General features: G+C 38.6%; 1 protein-coding gene across 8 annotated transcripts in view; it reads left to right on the forward strand.

Moving 5' to 3' along the window:
• The window catches only part of FMN2 (formin 2), a 305,517-nt gene that overhangs the window by 136,539 nt on the left and 142,177 nt on the right, over positions 1-26,801 (forward strand). The window contains exon 7 of one of the 8 annotated variants that reach the window (XM_084996811.1): positions 24,231-24,416. The exons of the other annotated variants lie outside the window; for them this stretch is intronic. Coding sequence (XP_084852937.1) covers positions 24,231-24,290 — 60 coding nt within the window. The 3' untranslated portion in view covers positions 24,291-24,416. Of the gene's footprint in view, positions 1-24,230; positions 24,417-26,801 lie in introns of those variants that run through there. 8 annotated transcript variants of the gene reach the window in all.

The raw sequence follows: 26,801 nt of genomic DNA on the forward strand, positions 1-26,801 counted from the left end.
TAGTGGTTGTACCAGCTTACATTCCCACCAACAGTGCAAGAGGGTTCCCTTTTCTCCACACCCCCTCTAGCACTGGTTATTTGTGGACTTATTAATGATGGCCATTCTGACTGGTGTGAGGTGGTATCTCATGGTAGTTTTGATTTGCATTTCTCTAGTAATCAGGGATGTTGAGCATTGTTTCAAGTGCTTGTTGGCCATGTGTTTATCTTCCTTGGAGAAAGGTCTATTCATGTCTTTTGCCCATTTTTCAATTGGGTTGTTGGCTTTTTTGTTGTTGAGTTGTGTAAGTTGTTGGTATATTTTAGAGATTAGGCCCTTGTCAGTTGCATCATTTGAAACTATTTTCTCCCATTCTGTAAGTTGTATTTTTGGTTTGTTTGGTTTTTTTTTTTTTTATGGTTTCCTTTGCTGTGCAAAAGCTTGTCATTTTGATTAGGTCCCATTGGTTTATGTTTGCTTTTATTTCTGTTGCTTTGGGAGACTGACCTGAGAAAACATTTGTAAGTTTGATGTCAGAGAATGTTTTGCCTATGTTCTCTTCCAGGAGTTTGATGATGTCTTGTCTTATATTTAAGTCTTTCAGCCATTTTGAGTTTATTTTTGTGCATGATGTGAGGGGTGTGTTCTAGTTTAATTGATTTGCATGCAGCTGTCCAGTTTTTCCAGCACCTCTTGCTGAAAAGACTGTCTTTTACCCATTTTACATTTTTGCTTCCCTTGTTAAAGATTAATTGACCATGGGTGTCTGGGTTTATTTCTGGGTTCTCTATTCTGTTCCATTGGTCTGCATGTCTGTTTTGGTACCAGTATCACCCTGTCTTGATGACTGTGGCTTTGTAATACTGCCTGAAGTCTGGGAGAGTTATGCCTCCTGCTTGATTTTTGTTCCTCAGAATTGCTTTGGCAGTTCTGGGTCTTTTGTGCTTCCACATAAATTTTTGGATTGTTTGTTCTAGTTCTGTGAAAAATGTCATGGGTAATTTGATAGGGATTGCATGGAATTTGTAGATTGCTTTTGGTAGTATGGCCTTTTTAATAACATTAATTTTTCCAACCCAGGAGCCTAGAATATTGTTCCATTTCTTTGACTCCTTTTTAATTTTCTTGATTAATGTTTTATAGTTCTCGGCATGTACGTTTTTCACCTCCTTTGTCAGGTATACTCCCAGGTATTTGATGTTTTGGAGGGCAATTTTAAAAGGTATTGTATTTTTGTATTGCTTTTCTAATTGTTAGTATACAGAAGTGTAACTGATTTCTGAATATTAATCTTATATCCTGCTACTTTGCTGAATTTGTTAATCAGTTCAAGTACTTTTTGGGTTGAGTCCATAGGGTTTTCTATATATAGTATCAGGTCATCTGCATACAGTGACAGTTTTACCTCTTCTCTTCCTATTTGGATGCCTTCTATTTCTTTTGTTTGTCTGATTGTTGGAGCTGGGACTTCCAGTACCACGTTGAGTAACACTGGTGAGAGTGGGCATCCTTGTCTTGTTCCAGATTTTAGTGGGAAGGCTTTCAGCTTTTCTCCATTGAGTATTGTATTTGCTGTGGGTTTGTCATAAATGGCCTTTGTTATGTTAAGGAATGTTCTCTCTATACCCACTTTGGTAAGAGTTTTCATCATGAATGGATGTTGGACTTTGTCAAATGCTTTCTCTGCATCTGTGGAGATGATCATGTGGTTTTTGACTTTTCTTTTGTTAGTGTGGTGTATGCCATTGATTGATTTGCGTATGTTGAACCATCCGAGTGCACCTGGGAGGAATCTCACCTGGTTGTGGTGTATGATCTTTTGTATATGTTGTTGGATTCAGTTGGCTAAAATTTTGTCGAGAATTTTTGTGTCTATATTCATCAAAGATATTGGCCTCTAGTTTTCTTTTTTGGTGGTATCTTGGTCTGATTTTGAAATTAAGGTGATGGTGGTGTCATAGAATGTCTTTAGGAGTGTTCCTTCTTCTTCAACCTTTTGAAAAAGGTTAAGGAGGATGGGCACGAGATCCTCTTTGTACGTTTGGTAGAATTAACCTGTGGAGCCATCTGGTCTTGGGCTTTTATTTGTAGGGAGTGTTTTTATGACATACTCAATTTCATTTCTGGCAATTGGTCTGTTGATCTATTTCTTCTTGATTCAGTTTTGGCAGGCTGTAAGTCTCTAGAAAGTTGTCCATTTCTTCTAGGTTGTTAAATTTGTTAGCATACAATTGTTCATGGTATTCTCTCATGGTTTTTTTTTTTGTATTTCAGTAGTATCTGTTGTGACCTCTCCTTTTTCATTTCTTATTTTGTTTATTTGAGTTTTTCCTCTCCTCTTGTTGGTGAGTCTGGCCAGAGGTTTGCCAATTTTGTTTCCCTTTTCAAAGAACCAGCTCTTGGTTTATTGATTTTTTTCTATTGTTTTTTAATCTCTATTTTATTGATTTCCTCTCTGACCATTATGATTTCCTTTCTTCTGATGACTCTACGTTTTGTTTGTTCTTCTTTATCTATTTCATTTAGGCGGTGGGTTAAGTTGTCGATTTGAGATTTTTTCTTCTTTTTTGAGGAAGGCCTGTATTGCTGTGAATTTCCCTCTGAGCACTGCTTCTGCAGCATCCCATAGATTTTGTGCGGTTGTGTCTTCATTATCATTTGTCTTGAGGTATTTTTTAATTTCCTTCTTGATTTCCTCATTGACCCATGGGGTTTTTAGTAGCATGTTGCTTAGTCTCCATGTAGTGTGTTTTTTCTCATTTCTCTTCCTGTGGTTGATTTCTAGTTTCATGCCATTGTGGTCAGCGAAGATACTTGAAATAATGTCTATACTCTTGAATCTGTTGAGGTTAGCTTTGTGCCCCAGTACGTGATCAATTCTTGAGAATGTTCCTTGTGCACTTGAGAAGAATGTATATTCTGATTTTTTTGGATGTAATGTCCTGCAAATGTCAATTAAGTCTAACTTTTCTATTGTGTCCTTTAGGCTGTCTGTTGCCTTACTGATTTTCTGTCTGGAGGATCTGTCCCTTGAAGTGAGTGGGGTGTTAAAGTCTCCTGCCGTGATTGTATTCCCATCCATTTATCTTTTTAAATGTCTGTTAGTATTTGTCGTAGGTATCTGGGTGCTCCTACGTTAGGGGCACATATATTGATGATTGTAATATCCTCTTCTTGAATGGATCCTTTAACCATTAAATAGTGTCTTTCTTTGTCTTTCTTCATGGCCTTTGTTTTAAAGTCTATTTCGTCTGACATGAGTATTGCAACTCCTGCTTTCCTGCCTTGTCCATTGACATGAAATATCTTTTCCCATCCCCTCACTTTCAATCTGTATGTGTCCTTTGCCCTAAGGTGAGTTTCTTGTAGACAGCAGATTGAAGGTTTTTGCTTTCTTATCTAATTCTGCCACCCTGTGTCTTTTGATTGGAGCATTCAGTCCATTGACATTTAAGGTGATTATTGATAGATATGTACTTATTGCCATTTTAAACCTCGTTTTCCAGTTGATTCTTTGTTTCTCTTTCCTTCTTCTTCTTCTCTTCTTCTTCTTCTTCTTTTTTTTTTTTTTTTTTTTTTTTTGGTTGGATGGTTCCCATTTGTTTTATGCTTGAGTACTTTTCAGTTTTTGTGAATGTAATGTTCGGTTTTGATTTGTGTTGCCCTGTTTTTTAAGTGTGTTAACCCCGTCTTATATCTGCTTGCTTTAGCCTGATAGTCATATAGGCTCCAACACATCATTAAAATAAAAAAAGAATTATATTTTCTTACTTTCCTTCCCCACATTCTGTGATTTTGATGTCTTTTTTTAACATCTTCCTGTTTAGATCTGCTGCTGGCCTCTTTAAGTGACTGCTTCCCAATTGTGGTTTCTGCCATTCTAATTCTTCCTACTTTTTTTTTTTTTTTTTTCATTTAGAGAAGCCCTTTCAGTATTTCTTTTAGCTTTTGTTTGCTGGGGAAATTCTTAATTTCCCCTTCTATTTTGAATGATATTCTTGCTGGATAGAGTATTCTGGGTTGCACATTTTTCCCTTTCAGCACTTTAAATATATCTTGCTACTCCCTTCTGGCCTGTAGTGTTGCTGTAGAGAAATCAGCTGATAGCCTTATGGGGGCTCCCTTATAATTAACGCTTTGCTTTTCTCTTGCTGCCTTTAGAATCCTCTTTACCTTTAACTTTTGCCATTTTTATTATAATATATCTTGGTATGGGCCTGTTTGGGTTCAACTTGTTTGGGGCCCTCTGTGCTTACTGTATCTTGATATCAGTATTACAAAGTTTTCAGCCGTAATTTCTTCAAATATATTTTCGGTCCCCTTTTGTCTTCTCCTTCTGGAAGTCCTATTATGCACAGATGGCCCACTTTATGTTATCCCATAGGTCCCTTATATGGTTTTCATGTTTTTTCGGTCTGCTGTCCTGATTGGGTGATTTCCATTATTCTATCTTCCACATCACTAGTTCGTTCCTCTGCATTACTCATTCTGCTCATTATTGCCTTTAGCTCAGTTTGCATCTCTGCAAATGAATGGTCTAGTTTTTCTTGGCTCCTTCTTATATTTCCTAGTGCCTTTCTATAGGAATCTGCATTACTGTTCATATCCTCTCTTAATTCCTTCAGTATTTTCACTAACTCTCTCCCTTTTGAACTCAATGACTGTCAGGCTGCAGAGGTCTGTTTCATTGTTGACTGCTTTAGGTGGATTCTCCTGTTCCTTTAACTGGGAATGCTTTCTGAGCTTCCTCATCTTGCTTGTGTTTTTCTTTTTCTGTGAGTTTGGGAAAGCCAAACTGTAGTCTGTGAGGCTACTTCTATGTAAGCGTACTCCTTTGTATTTTTGGAGGGGTTACTATTTATTTTTTGGTGTGGGAGTTTGAATATTTGCTGTCTCTCTCTTTGGTGTGAGCAGGCTGTTATCCCCAGGATGCTCAGTGTGTTTTCAGGGAGAAGGAGGCACTGGGTAGGGCCAGCAGTCAGTTGGGCTCTCTACGGAAGCAAGGACCTGCAGGAAGGTGGCACAGGCTACTCCTAGTTGCAGGGCCCTGGGAAGTGGTAGTGAGCTCTAGGCAGATCTGCAAAACGACCAGAGTGTTTGGCAGTAGCAACAGCAGGGTGCGTGAGCTCCCAGGGGAGCGAGAGCAACAACAGCTCGTGTTGGATGGCAGTGCCCTCCTCTGAGGTGACTGGAACTGTGGGGGGGGTGGTGCCTGTTAAGAGACCTCTAGTGGGAATGGCCATGACAGTCTCTAGAGTCAGTGATAACTGTGGTGGTTTGCCCCCGCCACCTGTAGCCTATGCTTGAAGCAACCCGTCTCACTTAGCCCACATAGGAGGTGCTGCACAGGCTGTTCCTAGTTGTGGGATCCTGGGAAGTGAGAGAGATCAGGCACTGCATTGCCCGCAGTGTTTGGCAGTGGCAGCAGCAGGGCGGGTGTGTTCCCAGGGGTGCAAGAGCACCAACAGTTGCTTTTCGGTCACAGTGTCCTCCTCTGTGGTGCCTGTGAGGTAAATGGGACTGCAAGTGGTGTCTGTTCACGGACCCCTAGTGGTGGCAAGCCACTTCCACCTCTGGAGCCAGAGATAACTGTGGCGGTTTGCCCCTGCCTCCTGTAGACCATGCCAGAAGCACCTTGTCCTGCTTAGCCCCCACAGGAGGTGCTGGACAAGCTTTTCCTAGTTGCAGGTTCCTGAGAAGGGACAGTGACCAAGTGTCTGGCTGCCGCCCAGAGCATTTGGCAGTGGCAGCTGCAGGGAGGGTGTGTTCCCAGGGGAGTGAGAGCACAGCTTATGGTGCTTGGTTGCAGTGCCCTCTTTTTTTCTTTTTTGCCAACCCCTGAAGTGACTGGGGTCACAGGTGGAGCTCACTCACAGGCCCCCAGTGGTGCAAGCCACTCTTCCCTCTGGGCTCTGAGATGACCACTCTGGTCTGTCCCTACCATCTATAGATCATGCAAGAGGCCCCACATTGCACCTAGCCCCCTGATGCCCTTAGCCTACACAAGAGGTGCCTGGCCACTGGTAGCCTGCACAAGAAGCACTCAGTCTCCCCTAAACAAGACTTTTTGCCACCTGTAGCCTGTGCCAGAGCCACCCTGCCCTCTGAGGGCCTGTGGGCATGCACTCGCTCAGGTGGAGGGAGTTTTCTATGGTGGTCCGCCCCTCTTCCTCTCCCCTCCCCAACAATGGCCCCTTGCCTCTCCTGTGGGTCCAGACCTTCTCCTGGTTAACCTCTGCTGTGTTCCCTCCCCAGCCCTTGGCATACCGTTCCCCTGCCTGTAGCTCACTGCTCCTTAGCTCCTCAGGCTGTTTCCACATTGCCAACCCCAATCCTCTCCCCAGGACTGACTTCCAGAGACTGAGCCAGCACCCAGCCCCCACCTGAGCATCTCAGGTTATGGTGTCCAGGCCAGTGATACAGATGATATGTGCTGCTCTCACTCTGCTTTTGCTGTTCTCAGTCCAGCTGCTATACGTTTCTTGGTGATTTTGAGGTCCCTCCAACCCCACTGATCTTTCCAGCAGTTAGGCGGCTTCCCAGAATGTGGGTTCTTTTTCTCCTTCACGGCTCCCTCTCAGGAATGCTAGTCCCATCCTGATTCCTTTTCTCTCTCTTTTTTTCTTTTGTTCTACCCAGTTATGTCAAGAGTTTCTTGCCCTTTTTGGAGGTTTAAGTTCTTCTGCCAGCATTCAGTTGATGTTCTGTGTGAATCGTTTTATATGTAGATGTGTTTTTTTGATGTGTTTGTGGGAGAAGGTGAGCCTGACTTCTTATTCCTCCACCATCTTGCTCTGCCCCCTCCCATCCTCTTCTTGAATGTGAGATGGTGGCTGAATGCACTGACACTTACTGTGCTATTTTCACACTTTCAGGAGAGATGTTGTCAGTGTGGTAATGGAAGTTTCCTGAGCTGGACCCTTAAAGTTTGGCATAAGGAGGAAGACGCCTGGAGTTAGCAGAGGGATGAATGTCTTGCATTTCTGAATCCTTTCTCCTCTCAGGAGCCTAAGACAGTACATTTCATATTTTTTCATGGAACTGAATTATATTTATGTTCTGTGTTGTCTTACCCTACCCTTCCTCATTTTGAGAAGGTTTATGGGAGTTTATCAGAAAATGAATTGACAAAATTTTCCTTTAGCAAATGAGCATGACACTTACAGATCAGAATTAAACATCATCTGCTAACTCGGCCCAACAACAAGCCTGTCTCTTGAGAAGTCAAGAGAAAAACTAGTCTCACATGAGGTCTGTGCATCATACACATACATACTTGCCCATTTTTAAGGAATGTTCTCGAATTAGTACACATTTAGCCCAATGTCCTCCCTCTCATTGGGCTGGTTCAGTGATTGTTAATGTTGATAATGAGCCTAAGGCCACCTTGGAACCTTTTGTGTCCAAATAAAGATTAAATTTAACTTGAGCTTCTGAACAAGAAAGTGGGACAGTTTAAATTGGAATGATATTAAGAATGCCTTAAAAATCAGTTTCTGGTTAATGCTATGTCAAATGAGTTCATGAGCAAAGTAAATTCAGTAGTGGTAGAAGTAGCAGCTTTAGCAACAGTAATAGTATTCGTGGTGATTGTGACAACAGTCATAGCAACCATGGAACCTCCAGGCGTGTTGGGCGTTATGTGACATCTGCCAGGCATTATCTCAGCACTCTGATATCAATTCATTTCATCCCCATAGACCTGTGAGGGAGACAGTTTAATCCTTGGTGTATAGTACAGAAAACCGAGGGATAGAGGGATTATAATATCCCCAGGATAATAAGGGGCAGATAACAGCCATCTGGCTCCAGAACTTGGGCTCTTAACCATTAAGTCATAAGTATGGATGTGAAATATTTTATATGAGTGTAAGTATGATATTTTATTTAGTTGGAGACTAGGATGGAGACTTTTGTTTTTTTTTTTTTTTTTGGTCTGTTTTTTGAGGGCTGCACCTGTGGCATATGGAGGTTCCCAGGCTAGGGGTCTAATTGGAGCTGTAGCCGCTGGCCTATGCCACAGCCACAGCAACACCAGATCTGAGCCGCATCTGCAACCTACACCAAAGCTCACAGCAATGCCAGATCCTCAACCCACTGAGCGAGGCCAGGGATCGAACCTGCAACCTCACAGTTCCTAGTCAGTTTTATTTCCGCTGTGCCATGGCGGGAACTCCGGACAGAGACTTTTTAAAAAGAATTTGTATTGATTTTCATATTGTCAATATTGAAATGACTATAGTTACATTTATGAAATTTTCTGTGGGGATACTTTTACAGCCTTTTCCATGTTCTGACAGATTTTGACAAGTACATAAACTATGATGCTCCCAAACGTATTTGCCCAATTAAATAATACTTTGTCTGAGTGCTATGAGCTTTAGACAGATAAGATTCTATAAGCAGTAAAAGTGAAAACCATTTGCTCATACTGCATAAAAATCGTGGGTGGAGGAGTACAGCCACTGTGGCTGAACCCACTAGATGTTGAGTGGTGATACTTTTGATTCACCCCATGGCACGCAAAGGAACGATCTCTCTAAAATATGCCTTTAGTCGATAATGTCTAATCATCCTTAAAAGATCTGTAGAGGAACCAGCTACCCAAAATGTCAATTTGCACACAGAAGTTAACAAGAATGTATAAGAGGAATCTCTTTTGCTTTTTTACATACAAAATTGATATTTATATAACCATTTAATTCAACACAAATGAATTTCTTCTTTGGTTTCTTCTATTTATCAGATTAAAAAGCTCTGCCCAAAGCTTGGGGGAGTAGAAGAATTTGTGATGGTTACATATTTGACATCATCTTCTGGAAATAAGATTAGGAAAATGGATAGTTAAATCTATTTCTTATAAGGGTGGTAATAAAAGGACTTATTAGAATTCCCACTAGTACCGATGTGAATGTTAAGGAATTAAGACATTTGGTATTTTGTTCAGTCTTTCCATTGTGCTTGCTGCCCTGATTTCTTTTTTGTATTTTGTAAAAGTTCATAACAACAGTGGGAAAAGAAGCATTCACTACTTTAGTGTTCCTGGATGGGATTGCCTCTAAGTATTTTAAATGTGAAATAGCAATTGCCATTAAAAAGATTCTTCCTACTATGATGGGGCATTGGGGAAACATATTGCCATCCTTCAAATATTGTCTGCTGCTGAAAGATTGGTTTGTCAGAAAAGAAAAAAGGGATGTGTATTTTACCTGAGAATCTCTGCTTTACTTTTACTAATTGCAAATATTTATTTTTAGATTAAAAATGTTTTATCATAATCAGTGGATATTTCAGTGTTTGCAGGGTTATAACCTAAATGATAAACTGAGTAGCAGAAGTCTGGTTTTTTGTACTGGTGTTAATTTTTCCTGTTGCACCTGGCAAGAGTGAGTTTGACTGAACAAGCTTGTTTGTTTCTCAGACCTAAAATAATGTCTGAAACACCAAGTATTTTTTAAGAAGACAAGTTAGGTTTGTTTGGGGGAAAGCATCATAAACATTTGGTACTTCGTAACTTTTAACATAACATCTATATTTAATAGAGTACATTCCTACTGAAAGCCTTAAAAATGTATTTACATAGAAAACCACATCAAAATATATGGCTGTAAATAGAGGAACATACCTTTTGTAGAATCTGTATTATTTCAGGTGTTGAAAGCTTCTTTTTTTTTTAAAGATGCTTTTCTTATAATTACTTGTAGAGCATATCCAATTAATTAAAAAGTGCAAGAATAATAACCTCCTTTTAGAAAAATTTATTTCAGCCAAAATGTTTTTATACTTCTAAGTAAATGTCTAAAAAACAAACAAGCTAAAAGCCTAAAGACATAATAAAAAGGGAATATAATTAGACTAATGATCCTTGATCTTGTTAGCTGTATTAGGAAAATTATATTTGATTAATTGTACTTCGGAATTGCAAACATTTAAACATGGTGGTGAAGTTTAATTCCTTTGGACATTTTATTTACATACTATGATGATATTAAGATTTTATTGGACTAGATATATTAGAAAAGGGTATTAGTTTTTAGCAGCTGAGTATTCTGTTTATTTGATCCATTGGCATTGAAAAAAAGCATTGTTTTGAAAATTTACTTAAGATTCAGTACCTTTTATGATTGTCTATGGAAACAAAATCCTTGCAATAGTAAGGAAAGATTTTTGATCAGATGAGGGGAGAGTTTTTTTCTCAGTTCTGCTACTGCAGAGTGAAGCAGTCCTGCAAAGAACCCTGAAAACGAGTGGGAAGAGGGGCACCAGTTAGATTCAGCATTGCATAGCTGTCTTGATCCAATGGGAATAGAGTTTGTCCATTTCAGCTGCGAGCACAGCAGAGAAAAGCAGCAGCCACTCTGGGGAGAGCACAGAGGTTCTCTGGGACCTAGTTTACTACAGAACAGCTCACAAGAGCCAGCACTAAATTCTGTCACAGTGAGCGCTTCCCATGGTCAGGAGTCAAATAGAACAAGTTGGCTGGACTTAGAGTGAAGCTGTGTGGAGGAGATGAGATGTGAAGTGAGCCTCGGAACATTTATTTCATTTAGACATTTACAGACGATTAAGGGAAGAATTTTGAAAATAGGAAAGATTTCCTTACATCTTATTTAAAACTACAGTAAATAGCTAGTAGAGCAGCACGCTTCTCCTATGAGCAGGAGGCTCCTGTCTGACAGTTCCAGGAATGTAGGTGTATGCTGGTGATTCGTTTCCCTTAGCTGAATGTGTTTCCTTCTCATCCCCCCACTTTTAGTCTTTAATTTTCTCATTAGATATATGATTGAGAATTTAATGTAGATAATGTAGCCCTGAAATTAATTTCAATGTCTTTGTACTGTGTAGTGGAATGAGTGTTTCTGTACCATGGACAGAAATAAGATTTTGGATGGTCCCACAACAAAGGAGAATTTAATTTCTTATTTGACTTACATAGTTAGAGTTATGATAGTTCTTACCCTTTGCCTGTGGGAGGTGATGCTGGTAACTAGACTGGTTGTTCATAGTGTACCTCTCTGTGACCTGCTCAAAATAGTTCCAGTTATTTGAGGACACATATTTAGGACTTGGAAGAAAAATTGATATACTTATTTATATCTCTAGTATTTTTATTTAAAACTTTTTTATTTAAACCAAAACCATGTTCGTAATGGAAGATTTCTAACATTTCTGCTTTTTTTATTAAATGTTAATGTATGAGTTTTTAAATTACTAAGCTTGTAACTTGAAATTCTAGATGAAATACTGTGTTAAAAATTTCTTTGGAGATTATCCTTGTAAACTAAGAGGCTAGCAGCTTGATAGATCCTCTTCCTAACAAAGCAGCGGTTTTACTGGTGAAAATCATAACAGCAATACTCATTTAAAGTCTCTAGAAATTGTCCTCAGGCCATGCAGGAAATGGAGAAATAGTCATTCAAGAAATCTGAAACTTGAAGCAGAGCCACAGCATCTAAGCCATGAACACTGTTACCAACCACCTAAGCTCCATGTCATGGAAGCTCCACCCCAGGCATGTGCCATCAAGAAGACAGGGGTCTCCCTGCAGCTCTGTCTATGGCCATGGCTTTCCCTTGGGAGAAGGCAAAAACTGCTATTTCTAATTTCCCCAGGCTTCTGTTGCAGAAGCTCTATTCCTGAAAGCCGTGGAGAGCCAAGGAAACAGATAGCCAAGAAGGGCCCTCCAGGGATCACAGTCAGCTCTGGAAGTCAGGAAGGCTGTGCATGTCACACTCATCAGAAGCAATCAGGGATGGACATGGCACCATGAACAGGGTTCCCTAAACCTCATACAGACTCATCAGAACTGAGTGGAATCTTCATTGCACAAGGGTCTTAAATACACCTTTGTGCAAACTGTGACAGAGGGACAACTCCTAAGCCCTTTATGTAAAGATAAAATTAGTCATTTCTAGCAGTCTGAAAACTGTACAGGGACAGTCTGTATCCAGAGTTGCTATTTATCTAAAATGTCTTGTTTTCAACAATGGTAAATGAGATATACAAAGAAGCAAAAAAAGTGTGAACCATAATACAGGAAAGCAAACAAATCGGCAATGGAAAAATGTTCAAAGAGGTTCCTAACAGACACAGACTTCAAAGCACCATTCGAAATGTCTCAAGAATTAATGAAAGCTATTTATAAGAAATAAAGGAAGGTATGATGATAATGACTCATCAAATTGAGAATATCAATAAAGATAAATTATTTTAAAATTCTGGAGTGGAAAAGCACAATAACCAGAATTGGAAAAAAAAAAAAAAAAGGCACTAGGTGGTTAAACCATGGGTTTGTGGCAGGTGTCAGAAGAAACTATCAGCAAACTTGAAGATAAATCAATAGAGACTTTGTAGTCTAATAAACAGAAAAAAGAAAGAACCTCAGAAAAATATGGCATGACGTTAAGTGACCAACGTACATGGAATATGAGTATCAGAAGGAGAGGAGAGAGAAAAAGACGCAGAAAAAAATTTGAAGTTATAGTGGCTGAAAACTTTCCAAATTTGATGACAAACATTAATATACATATTAAAGTTTAGTGAACTTCAAGTAGGCAAATACAAAGATCTTAGTTATATCTTAATCAAAATGTTGAAAGCTAAAGATAAATGAAAAAATCTTGAAAGCAGTAAGAGAGAAACAAGTCATCATATACAAGGAAACCCTGGTGATATCAACAGCAGACTTACCTGAATTAATGGAGGCCAGGAGGCAGTGAGATGATGTATTAAAATACTGAAATGAAAGTGATCAACCAAGAACCTTATATCCAATAAAATAATTTTTTATAAATGAAGATGAAATAAAGGTGTTCTCAGATAAATAAGAAACTTAGAGAATTTGTTGCTAACAGACCTGCCTTTTTTTCCTTTGTTTTTGTTTTTTTTTTAGGGCTGCACTTGTGTATAGAAGTTCCCAGGCCAGGGAACAGCTTGAATTGGAGCTACAGATGCCAGCCTATGCCACAGCCAAGGCCACGCTGGGTCCAAGCCACATTTGTGCCCTTCGTGGCAGCACCAGATCCTTAACTCACTGAGCAAGCCAGGCATTGAATCTGCATCCTCATGGATACTAGTCATGTTCTTAACCTGCTGAGCCACAATGGGAACTGCCATTGTTTTTAAAGTCAGTCAAAAGAATGAAGAAGAAATATGCAGCTAAATTATATTTTGTGTAGATTAAAATTATGTTTACCAGTGATTTGTGTGTGTTCGTGTGCATATAATTTCAAATTATTGTCTAGTGTCTTTTACTATCAGACTGAAGAGCATCCTTTAGTATTAAAGGCAGGTCTGGAGTTCCCATTATGGCTCAGGGGTAATTAGGGTGCAGCCCTAAAAAAATGAATAAATAAAAACTGCATGAAACAATGTGTATTATTGAACCTTGACATACAGAAATGTAATATATTTGAGAACAAAAGAAACTAGTAGAAACAAAAGCTGTATTAGAGTAAGGAAGTGACATGTATGATAAATCTACAGAAAAGAATGAAGAGAACAGTAAAGGATAAATAAGATGGTTAATGTAACAAACTATATATTTCTCTTATTTAAAAGGCATGATTATATAAACTAGTAATTATGACAGTTTGTAACATGTATAAATCACACACAGCATGTAAGCAGTAATAACATAAAAAGGTGGGAAGGACTGGATCCTGAGGCAGAGCTTCCTTCCCTGCCCACTTTCATCTCTCACAAGCGTTCTATCCTAATAAATCTATTTCTTGCCTGCAAAAAAAAAAAAAGGTGAGAAGTGAATGGAGCTATAGAGGAGTAAAGTTTCTGTATTTCTAGAATTCAGTGTAAATATGATGTAGATTCTGATAAATTAAGATAAAGATTGTATGCTTTAGATCAACCTCTAAGAAGACTCAAATGCTGTATAAAATAAAATCACTAAAGAAATTAAATATCCACTTAATCCATATATCTACCCTTTACAATAGAAGGCAATAAAGGAAGAATAGAAGAAGAAAAAAAGGAGTTCCCGTTGTGGCGCAGTGGTTAACGAATCCGACTAGGAACCATGAGGTTGCGGGTTCGGTCCCTGCCCTTGCTCAGTGGGTTAAGGATCCGGCGTTGCCGTGAGCTGTGGTGTAGGTTGCAGACGCGGCTCGGATCCCCCGTTGTTGTGGCTCTGGCGTAGGCCAGTGGCTACAGCTCCGATTCGACCCCTAGCCTGGGAACCTCCATATGCCGCGGGAGCGGCCCAAGAAATAGCAAATAGACAAAAATAAATAAATAAATAAATAAAGTGGCACGAGAGAGAGAAAAATGATAACATTAAAAAAAAGAAGAAAAAAAGACATTAGATATACAGAAAACAAAATTAAAAAAATAGCAGATGTAAATGCAGCCATATGGACAATAACATTAAATGTGAATGTATTAAAAAATCCATGCGAAAGGCAGACATTGTCAGATTGGATAAAAAGAAATTAAGGATGTATTACAAGTGACACATTTAGATTCAAAGATATAAATGGGTTGAAAGTAAAAGGAACAACTTTAAACAACAAAAAAGCTGGAATAGCTGTACTGATACCAGACAATATAGACTTAAAAAAAAATGTCAGTAGAGATAAAGAGGGATATTCCAAAATAATAAAAGGGTCAGTCTATCAGAAGATTTCTAAACATAGGCATCTAAAAATACTGTCCCAAGATGCATGAAGAAAAAAACTGACAGAATTTAAGGGAGAAATCAGTAATATGTAGACACTTCAGTAGGCCACTTTCAGTAACAGAATAGTAAGCAGAAGATTAACAAGAAAATAGAAGGCTGAACAATGGTATAAACAAGCTATGTCTAATAGACCTATCTATGGAACATTCCAGCCAACAGCTGCAGACTCAGCAGAATACATGTACTTTGCAGGCATACATAGAGTGTTCCATAGGGCATGTGTATGTATGCTAGGCCACAAAGAAACAAGCCTTAACAAGTTTAAAACTATTGAAACACAAAATATGATTTCATAGCGGAAGTAAATTAGAAATCAATAACAGATTTGGGGAATTTGCAAATATGTATATATTAACCCCCTGAATAACAAATGATTCAAGGGAGTTCCCGCCATGGTGCAGTGGGTTAAGAGTCCCACTGCAGCAGCTCAAGTCACTGTGGAGGTACAGGTTTGATCCCTGGCCTGGTTCAGTGGGTTAAAGGATCTGGTGTTTCCACAGCTACAGCATGGTTTGCAGCTGTGGCTAGATTCATTCCCTGGCCCGAGAACTTCCGCATGCCCCAGGTGTGGCCAAAAAAAAAAAAAAAAAAAAGAATTCACAAGAAAAATTAGAAAATACTTTGAAATTAATATAAGCGAAATCACAATATATTAAAACTCAGGCAACTGGGGAGTTCCTGTCGTGGTTCAGTGGAAGCGAATTGGACTAGGAACCATGAGGTTGCGGGTTTGATCCCTGCCCCCGCTCAGTGGGTTAAGGATCTGGTGTTTCTGTGAGATGTGGTGTAGGTCACAGACGTGGCATCACTGTGGCTCTCGCATAGGCCGGCAGCAACAGCTCCTTTTGGACCCCTAGCCTGGGAACCTCCATATGCCATGGCTCGACCCTAAAAAGACAAAAGACAAAAAAATTAAAAAAAAAAAAAACTTATGCAACTAAATCAGTGCTCAGAGAAATTTATGGCTGTAAGTATCTTATTAAAAAAGAAAAACATCTGAAATTAATCTTACCTTACACCTTAAAAAACTGACAAGAGCAAACCCCAAAAGTCCGTTCTCTGAAAAGATAACAAAATTGATAAACCTTAGCTAGACCATGAAAAATAAAGACATTGCTACTGACCTTATAGAAATAAAAAAGGAAACTAGAACACACCCTCACACCATGCACAAAAATAAACTCAAAATGGCTGAAAGACTTAAATATAAGACAGGACACCATCAAACTCCTAGAAGAAAACATAGGCAAAACACTCTCTGACATCAACATCATGAATATTTTCTCAGGTCAGTCTCCCAAAGCAATAGAAATTAGAGCAAAAATAAACCCATGGGACCTCATCAAACTGAAAAGCTTTTGCACAGCAAAGGAAACCCAAAAGAAAACAAAAAGACAACTTTCAGAATGGGAGAAAATACTTTCAAATTATGCAACCAACAAGAGCTTAATCTCTAGAATATATAAGCAACTTATACAACCCAACAGCAAAAAAGCCAATCAATCAATGGAAAAATGGGCAAAAGACCTGAATAGACATTTCTCCAAAGAAGATATACAGATGGCCAACAAACACATGAAAAAATGCTCAACATCGCTGATTATAAGAGAAATGCAAATCAAAACTACCATGAGATACCACCTCACACCAGTCAGAATGGCCATCATTAATAAATCCACAAATAACAAGTGCTGGAGGGGCTGTGGAGAAAAGGGAACCCTCCTGCACTGCTGGTGGGAATGTAAACTGGTACAGCCACTATGGAGAACAGTTTGGAGATACCTTAGAAATCTATACATAGAACTTCCATATGACCCCGCAATCCCACTCTTGGGCATCTATCTGGACAAAAGTCTACTTAAAAGAGACACATGCACCCGCATGTTCATTGCAGCACTATTCACAATAGCCAGGACATGGAAACAACCCAAATGTCCATCGACAGATGATTGGACTCGGAAGATGTGGTATGTATACACAATGGAATACTACTCAGCCATAAAAAAGAATGACATAATGCCATTTGCAGCAACATGGATGGAACTAGAGACTCTCATACTGAGTGAAATGAGCCAGAAAGACAAAGACAAACACCATATGATATCACTTATAACTGGAATCTAATATCCAGCACAAATGAACATCTCCACAGAAAAGAAAATCATGGATTTGGAGAAAAGACTTGTGGTTGCCTGATGGGAGAGGGAGGGAGTGGGAGGGATCGGGAGCTTGGGGTTATCGGATACAACTTAGAATAGATTTACAAGGAGATCCTGCTGAGTAGCATTGAGAACTATGTCTAGATACTCATGTTGCAACAGAAGAAAGGGTGGGGAAAAAATGTAAATGTAATGTAAGGATACATGTAAGGATAACTTGATCCCCTTGCTGTACAGTGGGAAAATAAAATAAATAAAAAAGGATAAGGGAGCACTATATAAACAATCATACGAAAACACATTAGTTAGATGAAGTAGACAAGTTCTTAGAAAAACTGACTCAGAAGTAGACAATCTGAATAGGCCTACAGAAAGAGACTGAATCATTAAAAGACAAACAAAACAAACCCCAAAAAACTACCCACAGAGAAAAGCCCGGTCCCAGATGGCTTCACTGGTGAATTATGTCAAACATACGAAGGAGAATTACTATTGATCATTCACAAACTCTTTCAAAAAATAAGAGGGAATACATCCCATCTCATTCTACAAGACCACTTTGCTGTCAACACCAGGCAAACTCAGCACAAGAAAAAAAATAAAAAGTAGACCAATATCCTTTACAAATATAGATACAGAAATTATCACCGAATACTACCAAACTGAATTCAGCAATTTATATGAAGGGTTTTACGCCATGGCCAATGGCATTTATCCTAGAAATGTAAGATTTCACATTATGAAAATCAATTAATGTAACACAGTAAAATAAAGGATGAAAGCCATATTAACATCTAAGTAGATGTAGAAAGAGCATTTGACAAAATCCTACACCCTTTCATGACAAAAACACGCAGTAAACTGGGAATAGGTAGGAATTTCTTCAACCTAATAGGGAGCATCTGGGAAGAACCTACAGCTCACATGAAAGACTGAATGAATGCTTTTTGTCCTGAAGTCTGGAAGGAGATAAGGATGTTCATTCTCACCACTTTAGTTTAACAATATGCTAAAGGTTCTAGTCAGGGCAGTTAGGCAAGAAAAGGAAATAAATGGCATCTAGATTGGAAGGGAAGACTTAAAACTGTCTCTCTTTGTAGGGACATGATCTTGTATATAAAAATCCTAAGGAATACACTGAAAAAAACTATTATTATTATAAATATATAAATATATAAAATATATTAAGTATATATATAATATATAAAATATATATAAAATATATAAAACTTTATTATTAATAAATGGATTCTGTGAGGTTGCACAAGATATACAATCAGTGTACAAAAACCAATTGCATTTCTAGACACTAGCAATTAACACTGAAGATGTAATATGTAAAAGCAGATATGACAAAAGAAATAGATAAGTTGGACAACACCAAGATGAACAGTGTCTATGCTGCAAACAATACTATCAAGAAAGTTAAAAAGATGGCCCACAAAATCGTAGAAAGTATTTGCACATCATATCTGATTGGGGTGAATATCCTGAATATGTGATGAATTCTTACAGCTCAGCAGCCTGGCAACGCAGCCTGATTGAAAGATCGGCGAAGATGTGAATAGAAATTTCTCCAAACAGGTTATCCTGGCCAGTAAGCGTGTGAAAGGATGATCATTATGGTTGGTGTGAAGGAAATGAACGTCAGAAACACAAAGTGACACACTTCACATGTACTAGGATGGCTGTGATTCGAAGGGAAGACAATAAGAAGTGTAATGAGGACGTGGAGAAATGGCGGCTCTTGTATACTGCTGGTGGGAGTAACATGTACAGCCATTTGGATTTCAATAAGAATTCCAAGTCTCAATCTGCTGATATATATATATATATACCAGTAAAACTCAGTTTTCATGAAAAAGTAAATATTTTTCTGGTAGCTCTAGTTACACATAGAATAATCATGTCAGACTATAATTTTCTGAATAAATATTTTTTCAAGCTTAAAAACTTTTAAGATAACTCTCCCAAGAGGGAGTTCCCGGAGTTCTCGTGGCGCAGTGGTTAACGAATCCGACTAGGAACCATGAGGTTGCGGGTTCGATCCCTGGCCTTGCTCAGTGGGTTAAGGATCTGGCGTTGCCATGAGCTGTGGTGTAGGCCGGTGGCTACGGCTCCGATTTGACTCCTAGCCTGGTAACCTCCATATGCCGCGGGAGCGGCCCAAGAAATGGCAAAAAGACAAAAAAAAAAAAAAAAAGAGGAACCAAGAGGGAGTTCCCATCGTGGCTCAGCGATTAATGAATCTAACTAGCATCCATGAGGACGAAGGTTCAATCCCTGGCCTTGCTCAGTGGGTTAAGGATCTGGTGTTGCCATGAGCTATGGTATAGGTTGCAGATGCGGCTCAGATCCTGTGTGTGGCTGTGGTGTAGGCTGCCGGCTACAGCTCTGATTTGACCCCTAGTTTGGGAACCTCCATAGGCTACAGGTGCCACCCTAAGAAGCAAAAAAAAAAAAAAAAAAAAAAAGAGAGAGAGAGATAACTCTCCCAAAAATATATTTTCAAAAGTATGAGCTAGTTTTTAACTAGCAGAATGAATATAATTTTATAGGCCAGAGTCATTAATCCTTGAAGGAGAAGATTATCTCTGCTTTTGATGAAGAAACTGAAGATATGGACTGTGATTTTTCTCTTTAGGAATATGGGCCCTGGGAATACAATTAAAACCTGTTTAGGAGACCTCTTAGCCTTCTAGTAAACACAAAGTCACTGGTAACCCTCCCCTCCCGCTGAAGATACATCTGCTGTGTTTATGAAGGTATGTCCATTATTGGTTTAACTTTGACCATAGATGGTTTACTGCCCATACCAATGAAAGCTGCAAAGGATTTTCCTCCCTTCCAATCCTTATGTATGAAAGAGCATTGAAAGCAAAATCTAAAGACCTCTATGATTTTAACTTGTATTTTGAACAGACAAATGTCCTGGAGGGGATTTGTATGATTACACCTAAACTTAAGTGCCTAATTAAAATTGGCCACATTGGCACCCTCAGCTCACTCTCTCCCCCACTCAGTGCCACTCTCAGTGCATTGGTACATGGCACATGAGGTTTTATGTTCTCTTGTGAACTTCATTTCTTATCCTTTTACACATGAAGAAAGTGAAGACCAAAAACTATTGATTGGGGGGGAATAGTTAATGATGCCTTCATGGAAGAATCAGGACCTGATTTAGCACTAATTATGGTACCATTGCATTGTTTATATGTGTTTAGCTTCAAAAGCCAAAAAAAAAAAAAAAAGCTCAAGTTTGATGGTTTTATTGAATTGTTTTACATGAGGTTGTTGCAGGATTAAAAGTGAATGAAATGCCTATCCTTTGATAACTGAACAACTTTAACTAGGGTAGGAAAAGTGACTTAAAAATGTCAAATTTTAGAAAGCATTTTAAGAACCTCTGGTATAAACTTTGCCACCTAGAAGTTACTGGGAAAGATGAGAGTGAATTTGAAATGGAAAAAAAAGAAAAAAAAAAAGAAGTGAGTGTGTCGGCTGCAGTTAGGCCACAGTTTTGCATAGTGTTCAAGCACATTTTCTTATCACTTTTTCCTATACAGTCATAAAAATCATGTGTTTTGAGGAACTTTGGCAAGGTTTTTCTTTAACTGTTCTGTAAGGCAATCTTTATGGACAGGTTTATGTATTTCTCCACATGAATTTGTTCTAATGTCATTAAAATTTTTCACAAAACATAAGCAAGTGGTTCTTTGTATTTTCTTAGCTGTAAGTATAGTACAAAATATACTTTTGTGTATAATGTCAGTGGCTTTACTTGCAGCCCTAAAGTTTTCTGTACTTTAGTGTTATAAGTAAAATTTTTCATAATTAGGATAGAATTTCTCCTACTTTGTTTCTAGTGCCAAAAAAAAAAAAAAAATGACACTAGCATGTTCTTCAGGCAGCACTAAAAGCTAAAAATTTCTTTAAGTATTAAAATTTATTTTTTATTGTTATTTCCCCCAACACACTTTTTTTTTTCTCACTATACAGCATGGGGACCCAGTTACACATACATGTATACATAATTTTTTCTCCCATTGTCATACTGCGTTGTAAGTATCTAGACATAGTTCTCAGTGCTACACAGCAGGATTTCATTGTAAATCCATTCCATGAGCAATAGTTTGCATTGGTTAACCCCAAGCTCCCAATCCCTCCCACTCCCTCCACCTCCCCTCCACCCCCCAACCCCCACCCCACCCCCGGGGCAACCACAAGTCTGTTTGAATTGAGACATGCTTCTTGAATCCTAGATCAGCACAGAACTCCATAAAAAGTGAGCAAGTCTCTGTCCTTTGACCTGGCAAGGGAAGAAAAAATAACATTTTGTTGTTGTTTTGAAAGTTAAGTTGCAGTGTTACCCTGCACTTTTTTGTAGTTAAAAGCCTTTGTGTTATAGTACTGCTGTTACCTACTGGGGTTCTTGGGCTTCCCACTCAATAGAAATTGATAAGAGACCAGACAAATTCAGGCAAGATTATTGGGGCCCCTGTTGCAGCAGGGGAGAGCAACAAGTAACATATTCCCTTGCTTACTCCCTGAGGGGTTGGTGACGTGGTTTCTTATATGGGGTGAGTGTAGGGGCAAGCCCAGGTGTTGGGCAGGAGGGATGGCTTAAGTGGTCTGCCCACCCCTTGGGTAGTAGTGTATGCAACAGGTATGCACAGTACCTAGTTTTTGCTCCTGGCTCCTCAGAAGTGGCAGTTGGATTTTTGGTCTTTTTGCATCTTGTCCGTAATTTGCCCCAAGCTGCACATGCACACAGCTATTTTTAGTTCCTATAGTTTTTTTGTACTTTGTTGTTCAAGGAGACGTTTGTCCAGGTGCAGGCACTGCAGCCAGGGGTCCCAGGTCCGAGCTTCCTTTTGAATATTGCTGCATAGGAAGCAGATGGGAGAGGATCTACCTTCCAAAAACAAAGTAGAAACATATTAGACTACCTTTTTGGGGTCTTACCCCAAATACAAAGCAGACAAATATAAGACCAAACCAAATTTCCCCTTTTAAAAAGATTAGAAATATTTTACCCCCTTTCTACCAAGTATGGCTAAAGCTTGTTTTAATTTCAAATTCTGATCATTATAAAATGCACATATGGAAAATAATCAAATGGCAGGTTGGTTTCAGTTTATTCTGGATGTTTTGGGGATGCAAAAAATTAGGAAGTGAACAGGTATTATTGTAAACTACACAGTTTAAAAACAGATTATACTATTGGTGAAATTAGAGTAGGGTATATAAATTGGAAGAAAAAGCATAGCTTCTGAATAGCGATTTGAAGACATGGAAATTTGAGACCCTGTCCTCTTTAATCTGGAGAGATAGTTGAGGGGCTTGAGGGGCTTGGAGTAACTGTAGTGATTACTTGGAAGTCGGTCTTGAACTGATTTGACAGTTTACATTTTCAAATTTAAGACATGATTTATTGAGAGATTTTCTCCCTAAACAGAGTAAAGCCCTGTGTGAAGTGACCCTCATTGGTGTTATTTATCCAGCAAATGTCTTCAAGGGCCAGAAATAGTGTTAGGAAATCCTCTTAGAAAATTTATATCAGGTCTTTATTATCCTTCTGAGTTTCTCCCATTAAGAAATGCCCCTGTTCTCCAAAGCATCTCCAGACACTTCTTGAACTCATCAATTCTCACTGCTTGTTTTCTTCCTGGTAACATGTTCCATATGTTTTCCTCACATTTTCTGGAAATGTTATTTCCTGCATTCTGCATTTACCAGAAGTATCTGAACATCTTTCTTCCTGGATCTCTACCATTTGCTCATTCTTTTACCTCATTTGAAATCATGCAACACTATGGAATTGGAAGCCTACTTTCAAGATCTTTTTCATGTATTTATTAACCTCTTTTTAGCTAGGCCATGTGAATTGTGTCTAAGAGGGATGAGCATAGCTATCTTAACGGTATGTGTAATTTTGTATGGTTCAAGAATCTTTACTCTTTTCTGTATTCCCTATTGACGTAAAATTAGCATTTCATGTATTGCATCCAAAAGGCAAAATTATAGAAAGGGTATTTAATGCATAACTCATACCAAACAGTAATTTATTGTTTGTTTGTAGTTTGCCATCTTTTTATCTTGATTCAACTTCATAAATCACATTACCATTGTTGAGGTTATAGATTTCACTGCCCTGTTTTAATAACTGTACCACTTCCTCTTTGTAATAGTCTGTTACACATTTTTACTGAATCACACAGGACTATATATATTGAAATCTGTCATTGTTGCCCTTTTCTACTCATCTTACTGCAGTCTTGCTCTTTTGCCCATGTTTGTATTTTATCTTTTCTGTGTGTTTACTTACACTGAAATTGCATTTTTAAAGTGTAACCTGAAGAGTTCCCTGGTGGCTCAGTGGGTTAAGGATCCGGCATTGTTACTGCTGTGGCACAGGTTTGATACCTGGCCCAGGAACTTCTTCATGCCTTCAACATGGCCAAAAAAAAAGGAGAGAAGAAAAGAAAAAAAGTCAAAAAATGTAATGTAATGTTTTAAATTTTCAGTGGCTTATATATTGCCCATGCTTTTTCATTCATTCAACTTTTACAGACATTTAATAAACTCAAGTTATTAGAAAACTACTGTAATTGGGATCTTTTTTCTTCTCAAGCACATGAAATCATCTCTCTTGCTAAAATATTTTTAACACATATAAGTCATTTGAAGGGAATAACATATTATCTTTCTGAGGACCCACCCAAAATTTCACAGAAAAGTTTACATTTGGAAAAATATTAGTTATTCTGAAAACTCAGTAAAGTAATCTTAGAGGTAATAAGACCCTGACTCCTTTACTAACTAGTTAGGGGTAAAAATGGACTATTATGTCCCTCTCTATATTTTCATATGAAGAACCAAAAGCAAGGGGCAGATCTTCTCAAACACTGCACATTGGCCTTCAACCCAATGATCTAGAACTTTGGAGGTAGGTTCCTGACAACTGTTGTGAAACCTGCTGGTGACAATCTCTGTATTTCATAGTTTCTTTAAAGTTTGGGGTGTATGTAAATCAGCCTTTCAAATGGATGAAAGAGATTTTGGTAGTGATGGAATTGCCATGGTACATTAATTTATTATTTTCCCCGGATTCTTTTCATTGATAAGGTGTTTTTATTTTTTTAATTTATTTTTTTTCCGCTGTACAGCATGGGGACCAAATTACACTTACATGTATACTTTTTTTTCCACCCTGATAAGGTGTTTTTAAACTGATGGATAGCATGATAATAGGTTCATTCTTTTTCATTTCTTCCAGTCAGACTATCCTTTAGACTATAGTGTCAGCTGGTTTTTCTAGGGGGACAAAGAAAAAAGGGGGGCAGAAAAAATTCGTACAAATTATTGAATTTTTTTTGCATTAACAACCTCCTCAGGTGGCACTGAACCCCCCTACCCTCGCCATGATCCTTAACCTTCTTCCCGATGACCCCTGAAAAGAGGAGAGGAAGGTGAGGAGGGCCAGAGAAATTATACACACTGGGCAGAACTTCTGTTGGAGAAGATATCAAGGGTGTAGAGAACTTCCAGAAAAGGGAAAATCCATTGTAGAAGAAAGGGAAAGAGGCCTTGGAAGGGTGAGTGCATTTGAGCATTATTTGTGAAGATGCGGATTTCTGTCTCTTTAAGCCCAAATCCAATCTGAGTTTGCATGTCTGTTTCTTTTCTACCACAAGGAAACATATGTCATGCTTATCATTACTGTAATGTTGGAGAATAATCACATGACTTCTCTTTTAGGAGATGTGTTAAAACTTCTGTCATTACCAAAAAGATATGTGTATATCAGTCTCTCCATAGATGAGTTGTAATTAGAAACTCATGACGAGTCAGATAAGGATGACTCCTGTATTCCCGGTACTTCTTCTGGGAAAACACGGAGTTCTTTAATGGCTAGCGTCTAGATCTTATTTCCCCAGTCTTGTTTTATCAAACCAGTTATACAAATTCAAATTGTTCTCTTTCTTGCCTGTGCTTTGGTTACCAGCTTTTTGGCTTCCACTTCAAAAATTGGAAAGGGAGAGAGAGAGGAAGCCTGAGATATTGCAGTGAGTCAGGAATAACTCCTCACTGTCCTGGGGTAGCTCCACAAGCTTGGATGTCATCATTGCATCATAAAATAGAGGCACTTCTAGGTCAAGTTAGCAATCTGAGAAGAAGTGAAAGAGTATGTTTTTGTAAAATGGCTGTAGCTCAGTTACATTTCTTTAAAAAGCATCTTTTCATATATTTAGTTATTGATTTGTTAAATACCTAATCTTGCATCAGTGAGATTTAAGATTTTCCTATCTTCAGGTGTTAGAAGTGTTATCTCTGATGATAAAAATCCATCTCTGCTCTCATCCCTCCCCAACATCAAAGTTGGGATGGCATAAGGAATTCTACTCTAAAAGGCTGGTACCTTAATCACTAGTCACTCCTGATTCTTCATATATTCTCTTTTTAAGGTGTCTATTATTTAAGACTTCAGGTTATTCTTTTCTGTTACGTTGTGTGAAGTCCCTCCCTTTACCCCCAACTGGGAGATTGTTTTTGGTATAGAATAGTCTGTGCTTGTAGTGAGATGGGGGTCAAGGATCTGAGGTCATGATTTGTGCTCACACAGATTTAGTCCATGAATGAGCCACGGTGGAAGTTAGGCATAAGGTTCTGTTCAGAGTCGCATATTTTCTGCTCTACTGTAATTCTTTCATCCACTTGGTTCCATCGGTTGAAGAGTGATTTTCTTTCAGGTGATTACCTGAAAATGGATTTTTCTCTTCCCTCACTGGCATCATCCATTCTTTTTGGAGTCTTCAGGGTATCAAGCCAGGCCTTTAACTGCTTACTTCAGACCTCTAACACAGTGAGACACTCCATGGTATGTGTCTGTTACCAGCCTTGATGATATGTTTCCTAGTTACTAGGCTTTTTGAAAAGACCGTATGTATAGTAAACCTGTAACTGGTTCAGAGGTTCCTGGTGACTTGTTTAATCTTATGATTTTGTTCTGAGGTTTGTTTCAGAGGTTTTGTTTTCTTCTTGGTTGCTACTTTGGGCTGAGCTTTTCATGGAAGTGCCTAGAAAGTTGAAAGTGACTCTTCTATGTGTTCAGCAAATTCAGTGTTGCTTCCTTTAATGGCAGCTGAAGATAAGAGGGATGTCATCTTTAAACAAGTGGGACCAGTCTTAGGAAGGGGTTGGAATTTGGGTCTTGGGTCTTCAGGTTATATTTCTACCTCTTGTCTCATAAAACAAGGAAATGATTTGAAGGCTTTTGAAGGCTGGGGTAGCAATTCTGTTATCATAAGGGTTAATCCATTTATTTGACTGCTGATGGTTTCTGTTGATGCATGATCCTTGAGCAGATAATTAATAGGTATAGTCAGATGAATTACCATTACTTTAGAAAATATTCAGGGATTTTTACAAGAGCCATTCAGGTCAGTCTTGGCTCAGCTATGCTGGTCAGCTGCTGGTGCCCCTAGCTCATGCCTTGGTACAGACCATGAGATTTCATGCATCTGGATCTTGCATTTTCAGTTTCCAGAGGTGTTGTTGTTATACTTTTGTTTATCACTCTGCATTTTTGATACCTTTCCATCCTCTGGATTTGTAGAAATAGATAAATGAAACACCCCAGATGACCTTTGTTGGGAGATAGAATCATTTACATGAAGTAACCTATGGCTTCCCATGAGAGCAAGTCATTGTGTAGAATAAAGTGATTTCATAGGAGCAATAAGGTAACAAGAGATTGCACATGCCATTAATTCACTCCATGACTCTTTATTGAATAGTAACTGTATAGCACTGAACCGGTAGCTTTAGCTTGGTAGGGTGGGATAAGAAGATTGCAGAGTGAGACTGGAATTTGTGAGAAGGTTGGAGTTGAGTTATATGTGTAGAATTCCAGACAGTACTTGACTCCCTTTGCCTTCTTGCTGCCCTAAACTCAAGAGTAATGC

This window comes from Sus scrofa, chromosome 14 (assembly GCF_054392235.1).
Source record: "Sus scrofa isolate SSC_HxYL_T2T_F1_AM1 chromosome 14, Sscrofa_HxYL_maternal_Yorkshire_Landrace_v2.0, whole genome shotgun sequence".
Classification (NCBI taxonomy): domain Eukaryota; kingdom Metazoa; phylum Chordata; class Mammalia; order Artiodactyla; family Suidae; genus Sus; species Sus scrofa.